This window comes from Musca autumnalis, unplaced genomic scaffold (assembly GCF_047663935.1).
Source record: "Musca autumnalis isolate F117 unplaced genomic scaffold, ASM4766393v1 scaffold_5, whole genome shotgun sequence".
In the NCBI taxonomy this organism is placed as follows: domain Eukaryota; kingdom Metazoa; phylum Arthropoda; class Insecta; order Diptera; family Muscidae; genus Musca; species Musca autumnalis.
This window is the reverse complement of record NW_027412088.1, coordinates 153,969,216-153,985,807: the sequence shown is the minus strand read 5'-3', so window position 1 is coordinate 153,985,807 and position 16,592 is coordinate 153,969,216. Positions and strand designations below refer to the sequence as shown.

At 37.9% G+C, this 16,592-nt stretch overlaps 1 protein-coding gene across 26 annotated transcripts in view; it reads left to right on the top strand.

The window, feature by feature from the left end:
* Ack (activated Cdc42 kinase) overlaps positions 1-15,740 on the top strand; it is a 57,323-nt gene extending 41,583 nt beyond the window's left edge. For 19 of the 26 annotated variants that reach the window (XM_073989779.1, XM_073989783.1, XM_073989771.1 and 16 more), the window contains 5 exons: positions 5,508-6,012; positions 6,075-6,745; positions 6,805-7,839; positions 9,797-11,122; positions 14,458-15,740. In XM_073989779.1, the coding sequence (XP_073845880.1) occupies positions 5,554-6,012; positions 6,075-6,745; positions 6,805-7,839; positions 9,797-11,122; positions 14,458-14,557 (3,591 nt within the window). In that variant the 5' untranslated portion in view covers positions 5,508-5,553 and the 3' untranslated portion in view covers positions 14,558-15,740. Of the gene's footprint in view, positions 1-4,979; positions 5,083-5,507; positions 6,013-6,074; positions 6,746-6,804; positions 7,840-9,796; positions 11,123-14,457 lie in introns of all 26 variants that reach the window. The other 7 variants (XM_073989797.1, XM_073989793.1, XM_073989790.1 and 4 more) reach the window with 1 other exon arrangement.
* The last annotated feature ends 852 nt before the right edge of the window (positions 15,741-16,592 follow it).

Here is a 16,592-nt window from a genome sequence, read left to right as displayed (position 1 = left end):
ATTGATTGTAGACTTTAGTTCGGGCACTATAATATTTCCCTATAATTTGAGCACACAATGGTGTCTCGTTTCTTGTGGACGGGCCATAGAAATGCTCACGTTGCAATAAAAGGGTATGCGTTCGTCCTGTCCGTTGGTGCTAAATAGCTGATGCATACACCTTATCAGCGTCTCGCCTCGAGCCTTGAACAGTTCGGCTGAACGAAAGACTTAGGAGCCTTATTATTCTTCAGCCGGTTTATTGCTGTCATCTTCTGGGATGGTATTAGTATTTTCGTCGTCTTCATTAGCTTTAGATACCAACAGTTTGGAATAATGCTCTTTCCATAACCCGAAAACGCTATCGCGATCTTTTAGCAGATTATGTCGCTGTTCTCTACAGGAGGATCTGTCTGTACCAAAGTGATCAGTTTGATGTTTGACTCCTTATATTCCCTTTTGAGGCCTTCCCAGGTTGCGAAAAGTTCCAAAGTCATACTCCCACCAAAACGGGAGATTCGCACAATCGTAACATCTATAGGAGGCTCGACTGCGTACATCTGTTTGTTAGGAAGTTTCATCTTAGCAATATGAGGATAGTTTCTTTCAAACTTCCTCACAAAGTTGAGGTGCGTTCTTATCAGATGATATTTCCGTTCACTGGTTTTGGGTCCTTACTTACCGAGTGCAGTAAAGTACTACCTTTTGGTACGACTTTTTACCCATTGCATCCTTGGCTTTGGCATTTTTTGCATCCACATTTTGGATGGAAGAGCAACCAAAGGTAAGGGAGCTGAAATACTCAGGAAATGTCGTCATTATGATGTAGGGATGTTTTTATCACTCACGGTGGCAGCCATCCTCCTCTTCCGTCAATAAGAAATTTTCCCCATTGTCGTCCAGGACAGGAATGGTCGATATGAAAATGTTTCAGGTTTTCGACCGTAAAAAATTGTAAATACAGAGATATTATTAACCTTATAAAAAGTTGTAAACATCGAAAACTTGAAAAAATGTTGGTATTCAAATGAGTTCGTCTCAAGTTGGCTTCAAACGAGTTTGTCTCAAGTTGGCTTCGTAATGCACTCTTCGAGTACATATATTAATAAGTTTAAGCTGTCATTTATGTAATCGGGCTCTAGGATGTTGTTATCGCTCATAACACGGGAGCTTGAGCTTCAATAAAAACAAGTAAGAACGGCGTTAAGTTCAGCCGGGCCGAACTTGTTATATCCTCCACCACGTGTTGTATTGAAGTAAAATGGAACAATTAGTTTCCTTTCGCTTATGAAGAAGACAAATACCAATATTTATGTAAGATAATACCAAAACTCAATAGCTTCTAAGACTAATAACTACTAATAATTCTTTTCTGGAATAGTTTATATCCCCATAGAAGACTAAATAACAAATTTCAGTCATTTCGGTGGGATATTGACGTCACAACCTTCAGAATTACGAAAATTGGGAGGTATCGTTGTATGGGGGCTATCTGAAGGCGTGGACATATACCGACAAAATTGGAAGCGACACTCAAATATCCCAAACGAAGACTAATTACCAAACTTCAGCCATTTCGAAGGAATATTGAAGCCACAAACTTCAAAATACCGAAAATCGGGAGGTATTCTTCAATGGGGGCTATATTAAAGCGTGGACCTGCACCGACAAATTTCTGGGGGAAAGTTTTATACCACCAACGAAGACTAAATACCAAATTTCAGTCATTTCGGAGAAAAATGGAGACCACAACCTTCAAAATACCGAAAATCGGGAGGTTCCGTTCTATGGGGGCTATATTAGCGTGGACCTGTACCGACAAATTTTTGGGGGAAAGTTTTATACCACCAACGAAGACTAAATACCAAATTTCAGCCATTTCAGAAAAAAATGGAGGCCACAACCTTTAAAATACTGGAAATCGGGAGGTACCATTCTATGGGGGCTATATAAAGGCGAGTACTTGTACCAACAAATGTCTAGGGGGAAAGTTTTATATCCCAAACGAAGACTAGATATCACATTTCAGCCATTTCGGTGAGATAATGAAGCTAAAACGTTCAAAATACTGGATATCGGGAGGTACCGTTCTATTGGGGCTATAGAAAGGCGTGAACCTATAGCAACTAATGTATGGGGGAAAGTTTCATACCCCAAAGGAAGACTAAATGCTGAATTTCGGTGAAATATTTAGGCCACAACCTTTAAAATACTGGAAATCGGGAGGTACCGTTCTATGGGGGCTATATGAATGCGTGGACTTATACCAACAAATTGCAGGTGGAAAGTTTTATACACCCAACGATAACTAAATACCAAATTTCAGCCATTTTGGTAGGATAATGAAGCTAAAACCTTAAAAATACCGAAAAGCGGGAGGTATCGTTCTATGGGGGCTATATCAAAACGTGGACCGATATATCCCATTTTCAATATCAGCCATCCTGCAAGTAATAAAAACTGCTGTACCAAATATTGACTCTCTATCTTTAAATTTGCGAGCTGTATCTTGATTTCAACAGACAGACGGACAGACGGACATGGTTAAATCGACATAGAATTTTATGCTCATCAATAATATATATACTTTAAAGGGTCTCCGACGAATATTTCGATGTGTTACAAACGGAATGACAAATTTAATATGGTGGAGGGTATAAAAAGTTCGTTTTGGTACCATACTGCAAACAATGAAAACATCGATAGTCACTGGTTCGCGTAACACCTCGCCGATAGAAAATCTCTTTTTTACACAAAGAGAAACGACATCATTATAGTTTGCCAGCAGAGATAGTTCGTAAGACCATAATGATGTCATTTTTCAGACCTTGGGACACGATATTTACTTCGGGAGAACTGTGTCATTTTTCTACACGTTCTGTCGTAAGTGTAACCCTCCGATTATAAACCTGTTATGAAAGTGAACTAATTTCAGGCATAAAATGCTATGTCCAACAGTTGGCCGATAGATTTTAGCAGGTAGGACTAATCTGAGTCAATGCAATCCTTGATACATCTATTTAGGGTACAACCATGGTTCAATTATTAGAAGGTTGGGCAGGTTGATGAAATTTTTAAAAAACAACTCTGAAGCCAGTTTGCATATAACTTCAAAATTACTAATAACAAATGGCCTCTTCCCGTACATTATAAAGTGGTAAAAGTCGTAAAAGTTGTAAAAGTCGTAAACGATTTTCATATAAATTTTGTGTACGGGAACGCAAAATGTGTAAAAGTGGTAAAAGTTTTAAAAACTTTTTAGTTCTGGAACAGAGCTAAAACCAACAAGTTTTGTTTATTTGGAATACTGTCAAAGTTTGTTTTGTTCAGATTTCATTTTAAATATAATTTATTTTTTTATTTTATTAACACGCTCACATGAAATAATCATTTTTGATAAACATATGTATGTATATATAGCTATGCCCGTCCGTCTGTCTATGGAGAACGCTCTAGTGTCCGAACGGATTGAAGTGGTGGATAACATGTTGGTCAAATCTATTGTAGGCCCTTATAACTTTGTGTATTGGAATATTGAAGGTGGTATAGCGTTTTTATGGTTTAAAAAGCATTTGTACCAAAAAATTGTTTATATTATGGTATTTAGTTCAGAAAACTTCATGGTGGAGCTCATTAAACGTTCGACCGGACGAATTTAGCGCTATTTTACTTATTTATGGTGAGGGTGACGTAGGGGAGAAAGATAAAAAGCAACGGTCCTGACCGGCTTTAACATGATAATTCCCATAGCTTACCATGGTGCCTCTTCCATCTCAAGTGAACGCTGATCTCCCCCATGTGCCGTACGTTCATCCATAAGATCTATAATCTGTAGGGGAGTTTCTAGACTCTTAATAGAGAATGTGTACTTTATGTACTGGCAAATACGTTTGTAAAAAACAATGCCGATATTACTGCATACAGGAAATACAATGGATAAGGAAAGGCGTCACAACATCTGCCAAAGGAGACGCACTGTATTATGTGCAATGACATAAGGCATGACTTCGGTTGCGGATTTGTAGCTGATCGGAGGTTACAACATCTGGTATCCAGTTTCATCCTGAATAAAGACTTGCTGCAATTGGATAAGGCTAAGTTTTTCAAAATCAATTTTATTTGAAATTCGAAATGATGATGATCTGACTACGGATGAGACTGATAGACTTCGCATCGACAAACCACATCATAATAGCACCAGATTCAAGCATCTTCATTTTTATAAGGGAACCTGGCTGCCTCCAGACCAAAAAATAAGAAATGAAATTGATAAGGTTGTGGTTGGACATCGTTAAATTGCAATCGCAACAGATAGCCACAGCTAAAATGGCACAATTGCTTAAAAGCATTCCTCGGTAATGTTGAAGTCACGTTTGTTCTCGAATAATGTATTGGCTTCTGTTCTGTATTGTCTTCTGTTATTATTTATATTATGATTTTATTATTTTAGCAATCAATTTATTGTGTCATTTGTCAAAACAGTTTTGACACAATAGGAGGACCTCAGGAAAAAATTGTAATCATATGTTTGCTGTGTCCTACCTTGTAATGATTGTACCATGGGTACAACGACAAAGCTCACCACGTTTATTAGTTACAGCGGCACTCATATCCATTCGACCTACTCTGTTGATCTGCCACTATATTCCTACTCATCTTTCTAAGTTATGAGAAAATCATTCAGTAAATTTAACGACATTGAACGAAGTTTATAAATCAAAACAAATTTAACATACAACCTACTCGTTATTTTTTATTTTCTAATTAGATACAAGCGTATTTATTTGGTTTCCCGTGAATTTGTCGTTTTTTTTGTTGATAAACAAATTAAAAGCGGGTTTTTATTATTATTTTTCTACATTCTTTTTTGTGCACGATTTTATTTATGTATGTTGTTTATTTTCTTTTATTTGGTGTGCCTGTCATTCGTTTTCATGATGGGGTTTTTTATTTGTTTACAATTTTATTGTCTTTGCTGTTGTTGTATCGATTATTTGTAGGTCAATAAAAAATCCGGCCACATTTTTAGGGACGATGGGAGGGAGAGGTTACCTAATACAAATAATGGCTTTGGCACTTATTTCTCACCTCGTAAAAGAGCGTGTGAGTTTAATAATTTAAGAGTTTTGTATTCTCTATTCTCTTTGAAATGTAAATAAAAAATGGGGAGAAAACTTGCGGGTCGATTAAATCCATACAATAAGAAGGTAGCAGCAACTGCCGTTTTTGGTAACATAAGATGTCAAAATTTGACATAAATTCAATGCAATTGACACATTATGTTACCATCAGCTGGGCTGATAACGCTACCTTCTTATTGTATCATGATTAAATCGAATCGATTTGCTCTTCAACAATTCACTATTAACATTTCTCTTTTACAAAACAGATTTTATAAAAACAGTTTATTGGGCAGCCAATCATCATTTCCTATTGGGTTATTGTTGCATTTTAAGATATTATTAACAAAAAATAAAAATTAGCTACATTTGACTAAACATTACAATTTTTTTTTTCTATTCTTCCAGATATAATAAAATTTCACAATAGTTTCCATTACCAACTGCCACCATCATGTCTTCTGCTAGTCATTTAGACAGTAGCGTCACAGACACCGAATGGTTAGAAGATCTTCTCAAAGAAGTTCAACTAGAACAGTTCCTAGAACGTATACGGGATGATTTGCAGGTATCACGGCTGGCACATTTCGATTATGTACAAGCAGAGGATTTGGAACGCTGTGGTTTGGGTAAACCGGCCATTAGACGTCTTATGGAAGCAGTGCGTAAGAAAAAAGCACAACAGTGGCGTAAAAATATCCTATCCAAGCTAATTGGTGGTGGTAAACAGCCATCATCGAAAAAATCTTCGAATACCAACAACAAAGATCAACAAAATACTCAACTAACCTGTCTAATACATGAAAAGGACATAACTCTACATCAAAAATTGGGTGATGGTTCTTTTGGAGTGGTGCGTAAGGGTGAATGGCTTACAGCTCCCAATGGTAAAACCTTGCCGGTGGCAGTTAAGGTAAATATTCAGTTTCAGATACACCAATTTAAATTCTATTTCAATTATTTTTTCCCTTGCAGGTTCTAAAGGCCGACAATTTAACCCAACCTGGCATCATTGAGGATTTCTTTCGTGAAGTCCAAGCAATGCATGCCTTAGATCATTCAAATTTGGTGCGTTTATATGGTGTGGTGCTATCCCAACCCATGATGATGATAACAGAATTGGCTGAAAGAGGCTCCCTCTTAGATACATTGCGTAAACAATTGAAACACACGCCTCTAACCACAATATGGAATTGGTCGGTGCAAATAGCAACGGGGATGGCTTATTTGGAGCAAAAACGTTTCCTTCACCGTGATCTGGCATGTCGTAATGTTCTACTGGCATCTGGTAATAAAATTAAAATTGGTGATTTTGGCCTAATGCGTGCTCTGCCCCAGGAGGATGATTGTTATGTTATGTCAGAACATAAAAAGGTACCCTTTCCATGGTGTGCTCCCGAATCTTTGAGGTTTCGACAATTTTCTCATGCCTCAGATACATGGATGTTTGGTGTAACCCTTTGGGAGATGTTTACCTTTGGTGAAGATCCATGGGTGGGTTTGAATGGTTCACAAATTTTACGTAAAATCGATAGAGAAGGAGAGCGATTGCATCATCCCGATGCCTGTCCACCTGATGTATATGAATTAATGTTGCAATGTTGGGATAAGACGCCTGCCGAAAGACCTACCTTTGCGGCCATCAAGTAAATAGATGTGCATAATATTATTAAATAAATTTGTTAATTTATCTTTCTTATTACAGAGAATTTTTAGTTGGTGCCTCACCCCAAATGGTCAAAGCCGCCAAAGGCTTTAATGAACTCAATCGTTTGACCATTGAACCCGGCGACAGCATTGCCATTATTGATGGGCGACCAGAACTAAAACTGATCAAAGGACAAAACCAAAGAACATTTGATATTGGCATTTTCCCCCGTCACATTCTTGAGAAAAGCAAGATAACTAACAGTGATCTCATACGTCATAACCATGAAAGCCTACGTGCCACGGGGCATTCTGGTTCACCGTTTGGCTTCTGTTGGGGTGGTGCCGGCACAATGGCCACAAGTGCCAGCGAAATGCATGCCGAAAGAGCTCGCAAGACAAACTCCTTACAGCCAAATTCCATGCAACAAATGCATCACGCCAAAGAACGTAAATCAGTTGTAAGCAAACAATTCTCCTATAACAAGCTGGTCAACGAAAGGGCTGTGGAAATGCAACGCTATCAACAACAACAACAGCAGCAGCATTCAAGTAATAAGAAAAAAGGTCCCCAACGGCCTCCACCGCCACAGCAGCATCAACAGCAACAAGAAGGTTTACTTATTGATATTTCACCAGAATTTGGTGGTGTGGGGCCACCTCAACAGGGTCCCCTCCTGCATTTGGGTGAAAGTGCATCAATGCATGTAGATAGTTCATTTTGTATATTGGATGCACCCATTGATGTTCCCACAGAAGGCGAAGGTGAATACTTGGATAATGACAACACATCTGTAATGCCACACACACCCACAATGCCGTCGACACAAATGCAATCGCAAACCCAATTTGATTTTGCCGGTGCTTCACCATCACGTCTGCATCCTCCTCCCTACCAAATGCCACCCACATACTCAAATACACTGGAATTCACACAACAACGTAGTAGTGATCCTTTTGATACAAGCAAAATAAATGTAAATGGTACGACGACAAATAATCAGCCAACTGGAGGAGCCAATGACGATATAAACGCTTTATACTCCAATGTAATGAAAATGTCGGAACAACAACAGCAGGATACGCCTTTGAGGTAAGGTTGACACATACATACATAGGGTTGATGATCGTTGACCTTCTTTAAGATTATTATCGCATGTAAAGCATTTCGTTGCCTTTGTGTGACTTTTGGTCATCTATATAAGACTGTTCGTCAGTCTTCTAAGTCTTTTGGGCTTTCATATAGAAGCTTTGGTCTTGTGTATAATACCCTTGATCTTAGTGTTGTGTATAAGGTCTTTGGTCTTCCATATAAGACCTTGGTCTTTCATATAAGGCCTTGGGTCCTTAGAATAAGACTTGAATTATAAGGCCTTAGGTCTTCCATATGAGACCTTAGGTCTTCCATATAAGACCTTAGTCTTCCATACAAGACCTAAGGTCTTCCATATAAGACCTAAGGCCTTCCACATAATGTGCGTGAAGATAAAAACGTTTTTGAAAAGCCACCACCACCACAAAAACAACTTGAGCAGGGACTGTTAGGACTCTAACGGTACCTTCCGTATACGCGTATCATTTATAGATCCTGGGCTATAGCCCAAAACATCCTTGAAAATACATTTTTTCTCAAAAAAATAAATTTTTCTCAAATTTTCTACAATGAAATGCTCAATTCTGTACATTTGTGAAGAGCAGGGACTGTCAAAACTCTAACGGTACCTTCTGTATACGCGTATCATTTTTAGATCCTGGGCTATAGCCCAAAACATCCTTGAAAATACATTTTTTCTCAAAAAAATAAATTTTTCTCAAATTTGCTACAATGAAATGCTCAATTCTTTGCATTTGTGAAGAGCAGAGACTGTCAGGAGTCTAACGGTACCTTCTGTATACGCGTATCATTTTTAGATCCTGGGCTATAGCCCAAAACATCCTTGAAAATACATTTTTTCTCAAAAAAATAAATTTTTCTCAAATTTTCTACAATGAAATGCTCAGGCCATTTAATTTGTTTAATTTCGGCACCTTTAGCTGTCCAACACTACTTTCCGTGTGCTCGTATCTTTTCTAGATCCTGAGCAATAGTCTAAAACAATTATCCTTCAAAATCATTTTGTCAAAAACGTTTTTAGCCTCGAATAAAACTGTCATATAACTGTTATACATGATAAATGTGTCTTTGCTAAGTGTAGTGGTGTTAGTGGTGGTAGCTTTTCAAAAACGTTTTTATCTTCACGCACATTTCCACATAATACCTTTGGTCTTCTATATAACTCTTGATTTTCAGTATAAGTCTTTGTTTTTTATATAAGACCTTTGATCTTTCATATATGACCTTCAGTCTTCTATATAAGACCTTTGGTCTTTCATATAAAACCTTTAGTCTGCTATATAAGACCTTTGGGCTTTAATATAAGACCTTAGGTTTTGTGTATAAGACCTTTGGTCTTCTGTATTAGAACTTGGTCTTTCAGGTAAGACATTTGGTCTTCCATATACGACCTTTGGTTTTCAATATAAGCATGGTCTTCTATATAAGACATTTGGTCTTCCATATCAGGCCTTTGGTCTTCCATATAACAACTTTAGTCTTCAATATAAGACCTTTATTCTTCCATATAAGACCTAAGGTCTTTCATATAAAACCATATAAGTTCTTCCATATAAGACCTCGCTATTTCATATAATAGTTTTGGTCATACATAGTATGATACCTTAGGACATCTATATAGGACCTTTATTATTCCATATAAGAATGAATTTTCCCTATTAGACCATAGGCTATCCATATAAAACCTTTGCTCTTTCATATAAGACCATGGTATTTTTTATAAGACATTTGGTCTTCCATATAAGACCTTTGGTCTTCCACATAAAACCTTTGGTATTTCATATATGAAATACCAATCATATAAGACCTTTGATCTTCCATACAAGACCTTAGGTCTTTCATATAAGACCTTTGGTCTTCTGTATAGGATCTATGGTCTCCCAACTTATATTGCTATAGTCTGCGAACTTATATTTTTCTTTTTCACCTTTTTCAGAAATACTTCCCTGCAAAATTCCAATTCCAACTACAATAGTCCAGCTGCCAGAAAAAGCCTCTTCGGTGGTGGTGTTCCTAACTCAACATCATCTTCCAATATTTCCATTACGGGTAATAAAGAAAATATACCACAACTTGCAACGGAATCCAATCAAAATCTTCCAACATTAAGACAATACGAAAGTCTAGCGACACAGCAACAGTCTTCAGCTATCTCAGCTGCCGAAGATTCGGCTTTACAGAAAAACCTTAGTACCCTTTCATTAGAAAAACAAACCGCCAGTCAACAACCAACAGTAAATGATGCTCAAGTGGTGTTGGATAAAAATTTCATTGCTGAACTGGAAAAGGATATGTATTCGAATAAGGGTCACAACGATTTTGAACGTAACACAACTCAAATGTATGCCAACAAAGAAGCCGTCTATGCCAATAAACAAAATCTGACACCTCTTAAAAATTCCTCCAATTCCCTGTCAAATAATTCAAGCCCCTCATCGAACAATGGTGCCTCACCAAAAATGCACAATACCGAAAGACAAAGTCAATATGCTGCTGCAACTTCAATGTATGCCAGCAATCAGGAGGTACAGAAACAAAATAATTTAGAAAATGCCGCCGCCAGTACGTCCAGCACTCAAAGTGTGGTCAATCGTATATGGTATGAACGTGTTGCCAATCAATCGGAATATTATGCCCAACCAGCAGCCGATAATATTTATTCCAATCAAGGAATTTATCAAGCCACTCCTGCCGCCGCCACAACTAACAACCAAGAAGCCAATCATAGTTTTGTAGCAATTTCAAATCGTGTTTTCCCGCCTAAAACTGCAAATCAAGTCTATGCCTCATCCGCTTCAATTTATGGTAGTGTTACTGGTCCAGGTATTTATGATACAGTGGCGCCCACACCTTCAACATATTATGGACAAGTGCCTTTAAGTCATATGTCCACGAATATTGGAAATGGACAAATATATGCTAATGGCGGTGGTCAACCGGTGGCGATTTATGATGAAGTAGCAGCTGATGATTATCTAAGGCCACATCGGCCCGCACCATTGGCACCGCCACAACTTTCAGCCCAACAAATTCAACGGCGTTTGGAAAAGTTGAAGCGACATCAAGAAGCCCAAATGGAGGGCAGTAACAATTTGTATGCCCCCGTACCATCCGAGTTCGAAAGGGAACAACAAAAGTTACAACAAATGATGCAAGAGATTGGACCAAATGCTCAGGAAATTGATGTACGCAATGCATTGCGTGCCGCCAGTGGTGATACAACATTAGCCATACGGCACTATAAAATCGATCAGTTATCGAGGTAAGGAACAGAATATCTTTAGTATACATATTTCTGCATAAGTCCTATATAGTTTGCGCAGTCACTTAATAACAAGTGACCGCTTCCCTTGCAGAAATTTGGTCCATTTTGTTCATTCTGGATAGGTTTGAATATTATATAGAAAATATTCCATGGTTATTGCTTGAGGGTGAAGATGAAGAGATTTCCGGCATATTGCTGTGTTGTGACTCGATGGTTTATACTGAAACAGAAAGAGAGAGAAAGAAAAAGAGTAGTTAGGGGTTTTAGCCAAGCCATGATAGGTTTTTATCATATTTAAACAACAAATTTAACAGTAATGAGATCGATGTCTGATGGGAAGGTGAAAGTATCTATCTCGTATCTACTCAGTAGTCGGTATCTTCTTGTCTGCTCTACTGCCTCTATCTCTTCAGCATCTCCACATAATCTACAGTAGTAGTCGCCATACAGCAACCCGTAATAAATGCCGCAATGATCTTCATTCTTTACTTATCGATTGAGAGAAGGGAAATGGTTACGTTGGAAGATCGAAGGTCCGATTGCTTTGTATAGCCCACCTTAAGCCATCTGTCATCTGTTTATGATTCATGACTTGACATGTTTGCCCTTTGAACAATTAGTGAAGGTGAGTCAAAACTGAAGGAGGGGGGCATCGCTTGTGTGATTACTATCGCTAAGCAGGGTGACTACCAATTAAGTTTCCAATGTCCAAACTGTGAAACTCTTCACGATTCTTACTCTTGAAGTATAAAAGCTGTCCTCGCAGCTTGTAACTGGACCAGGATATCCAGAGGGGTGCTTTTCATTTTTCCGGTGATCAGAATTGATACCGTTTGTACACTTGTCAAGTGATTTTCAAGGGTTGTACCTTGGTAGTTAGCGTCAACAAAAGGTTCTAATCCAACTCCATCTGAAACTGGGCCAGTCTGTCAGTTTTACCAGATCTCCTTGCATGAGGTCCAACCAGGGTGGTTAAATATTTTTCACTTCTCAGTACTATAACGTCATCTGCATAAGACACCACCTTTGATGTTCTCCTGTACGGGTAGCAGAAAAGATGTTGCTTAGTCTTGCTCTGGGTCTATCTCCAGTTCCAGGAATGTGGCTCCTTCGATGGGAGATAACCACAGATCCACTGGAGTTAGATGAGTAGGTTATACAGGGCAGTTGAAAAGGTGCAGTGTGCGGTACTGTGCGATAGACCGTTGCCTTATAAGATCTTAGACGACTGCAATATCCCCAATGTTTGGTACATATGTTTGTAGCAAATGGGCGTAATGAGCTTCGGCGAGCCAATCCTTGTGACCCCAAAGTTAAGGAGCTGACACTGGTAGTTAATAGTTTAGTCGGTGAGCACAAGTGGTACTCAAGGGTACTCTGGCTGATCCGAAGAGGAGCACAGATTATTTTGATCGAACAGCTAAATGAGCCGGAAGTTGAGTATCTCTGGAAAACGGGCCGAGTATTTCCGCTACTGAAGCAAGGATGCTATCAAAGATAAATCGCACAGGCAAACTTCGCTTTTGTCGCCCGTATCAATGACTGTTCAGGCTTTACTCCACTCCAGCATCAGAAATAGCGATCAAGTTGCCGATCATGAGCATGGGTTTCGTAAGCAGCACAGCACGAAACAGCGCTGCACGCCGAGGACTTAACCAGACCAAGAGGTGCGATGGGTCAGTGTTGGTGGCGCTCGACTTACTCGTATCAATGGCCTTTGATAATACTATTCAGCACTCCACCCTGTTTGAGGACATCGAGCAGCATCTTACACCCTCCGGTCAAGTTTAAAACGTTGGATAGTCAGTTCTATGTGTGGACGTCAGACGTACGTGGATTTCAGGAATAAGAATCCCTGTAGAGTGAAACATATCTCCGGAACTTTTTAATGCTCTACCTTTCTTTTATTGCACCCCTCAGACGACATTTAGATTGGTACGTAATCGATTGATTGTTCGATCTTGCCGTCGGGTACATTCCCTTGTAAAAGGCGGAACTAATAGTTGATCTATCTTTCCACCTATATCTACGCTAGGATTATGGAAATATTTGCCACTAGGTCTGTTCACCACATAGACTGCGGAGATGAGCTGGTCCATGGCAGTAGAATTTCGACCACTAACTACCCTAAGATTCTTGGCGTCACATTCGACAGTATGTTCATGTCGTTCCTACATGTCACAGCCCTAGCCGCCAGCACTTGGTGCAGTCAAAAAAACCTTGTTGACCACATATAACGTGATAGGTCGATCTGTGGTATGCTATGCGGCCGGTGTGATCCGCGAATATAAGTGCAACGTGTTAGAAAAAATCAAACCTACCGGAATGCCTTCTTGTCTGCTCTACAGTCTCCATCTCTTCTGCATATCCACATAATCTACAGTAGTCGACGCCATACAGTAATCCGTAATAAATGCCGCAATGATCTTCATTCTTTATTTATCAATTGAGAGAAGGGGAATGGTTCTACGTTGTAAGATCGAATGTCCGATTGCTTTGTATATCCCACCTTAAGCCATCTGTTTGTGGTTCATGACACGTTTCCCCTTGGAATAATTAGTGAAAGTGAGTCAAAACTGGAAGAGGTGGGCATGATTACTATCGCCAAGCTCAGGCTGACTACCACCTTGACGTATGGTGGATAAGACTCCCCCACCCAGGCATTAGTTTTCTTAGTTTTCAGTTGGTCGTAGCGCAAAAGAATTTCATTTATTACCAGAAGTCAGAGTAGGGGCATTAGTTTTCTTAGTCTTCAGTTGGTCGTAGCACAAAAGAATTTCATTTATTACCAGAAGTCAGAGTAGGGGTGAGATAACTCCCCCTGCTAACAGCTTTCCTCACGGAGCTCCCTCCTACCTGCAAATTGATCATCCTGCTTTTCAGAATCTTATAGATTCCACTAGAACGAAAGAAATTCCTGTGTTGCTGAGAGCGCTATGGATGGAGCTTTTCATATTGTAGCTTTACATATCGTGAAAGTCCAAAGCGGTTTCTACCGACTTGTCCTTGATGTAACCGTGCTGATATTTACTGATATTTGTAGAATATAAGTGTGCCCTGATTTCAAGATCCAGTAACCTTTCCTTTGTATTCTGAAGCATTACTGGTATTACACCATCCGAAAGTAGTTAAAGCCTTGGGAAGTCAGTTATCTTCTTCAGTGCGGGATTCATTATGGATTGCAGTTTGCATGTCACAACCACCACACAGGTTGGGATTTATTGTATTTGATCTATTGCGTCCAATCCTGAAAATTTTCGAAGCCTTGGGTGACCAACCTATATTTCTTGTATCATGTAAATTATTTACATTCTTTATTTCGTCTCTTTCAGATTGGGTGTTGCTAATCGTCCACTGTGTGAGCAGGCTTTGCAGAAAACCGGATGGAGTTTGGAATTGGCGGCTGCTGTTTTATTGGAATCTACATCATAAACAGAAGATAAACGTTTTCCATGCCTATGAAACACCTTTTTAAAACGACATCACCAACAGCATCCACATCGTACCATTCCATAATCCTTCTATGAGAGAAACCAGTATTACTTCCTAAATAAAATTAGTTAAAGTAATGGTTATAAGAATTTGAAGGCTACCACCACCCTCCCCCCCCCCCTAAATCCACTTTTGTGATCGAACAGTACAATACGTTATATCAATAAACAAATGGGTTCACTAATAACAATGCATCTAATTTTAAACTTAAACTCTGAATATCATAAAGAAAATGTAGAGTTACTAGAAGAATTTTCAGTTTTTGTGTTGTAAAAAACGGCTTCAACCGTCCCAAGTTTAGATAGATAAACAGAACAAACAACCAACATTTTTTAATTTTTGTACCAAATGTAATAAAGAAAACAAACTCACAACTATAATATATGTCATCCCATTTACCCTTGATTACTGTTCTCCACTTTATTTTATTTTTTGCATGTATGCTTGAATTAGGTTCTTATCTGTAAATAAATATAAGTACTTTTTTTATAATTTAAATAATAGTTTTTATTTGGACTATATCCCAAAAACAAGACAAACAAACAAACCAGTTATTACCCTTTAAAGTAGTAGTATTCCTTTGGTATAAACGTGTTTACTACTTTATTTGGTATTTTAGTTCTAAGTTTTATCTATTTGAATTACAAATTTTTTTTGTACGCTATAATTTTAATTTTTTTAAACTATATACGATTTTATGCTTAATTTTTTTCCATAAACTATTTAAAAAACGCTATGAATTCATCCCCACCCTTTGCATTTGTATCCTTTGTCCATGTATAATGAATGCAAGGCTATCGAATAGAATCAATCAATGTAAACTGTAAATGAGATTTAGTTATTATACGCAGATTTTTTCTAGATATTAGTCAACTTCGATATAGATATTCGTATATATAAATGTTTATATGACAACAAATTGATATTATTTAACTAACATATGTATATAACAACAAACCCTATAGTTAACTACTGTATGTTTTTGTTGTTAATTACTACTGAAAAAATTGTTATGCCACAATTACTTGAATGTTAATCAAATGCTAACGATCAAATTATATACATGTGAACAATAACAAATCCTGGAAAATAAAACAAAACATTATGTTTAAAAAACTGAAAATAGTTATTTTATTTATTTACTAGCAATGTGCTCGCTACTTCGTATGCGGAGAGGAAATACAAAAGCAATGGGGGTTATTCTAAGCGAAAATTCCCCGTGAGTTTTGTCTTTTCGCCGTAAAAACTCACGGGGAATTTATGTTCAGAATAAACCCAAATATTTAATATTGAAATAGCACTGACAATTTTGTTGTACTAATAACTATTTTAATTGATATTTAATTTCATTTGAGTACCGTTCGTAGTTCGAGTTTCCAAACAAAAAAATCGGCCGTATAGCATACCTACACATCAACATAGGCCCACATTTTTAAGAGGTATTTAAACTTAGGGGTTTCTTTTTTCAGGGGATAAAAAACTATCACATAGGTCTACGTTTCCAAATGAACTTACTAAAACGTTCAGAATAACAAATAATTTTGCTGAAAAGATACTTCAGGTTTCTTGATTTGATTTCAGTAAATTATTTATGGGTCTATCTTGTATTGCCACTAAACTTGAGTTGCGTTGTCAGTTGTCTGCGCGACTGAGACGAAATGTTGTACCATTAATGTCAACTCAACTGGGTGGTCGATAAACATGTTATCGATCAGTGTTTTTTCAAACTTGTGAACTCTATTCGCCAAAAAAAAAAACATTTTAAAATTAATTGCGCTTTGGATAACTCTTTTGTGTATTCTGGACAATATTTTAATATTTTGGCTGAGTTTTCGAGCAAATTTGGAAAACAACCCAAGATTGGAATGTAACCTGCCTATTGAATCTTCGGATCGTCAAGTTTTATTTGCTGTCCCAAAAAATGATAAGTTCGATGGAATTATTTTTTGATGATGAAGAAAATGTACAGGACATT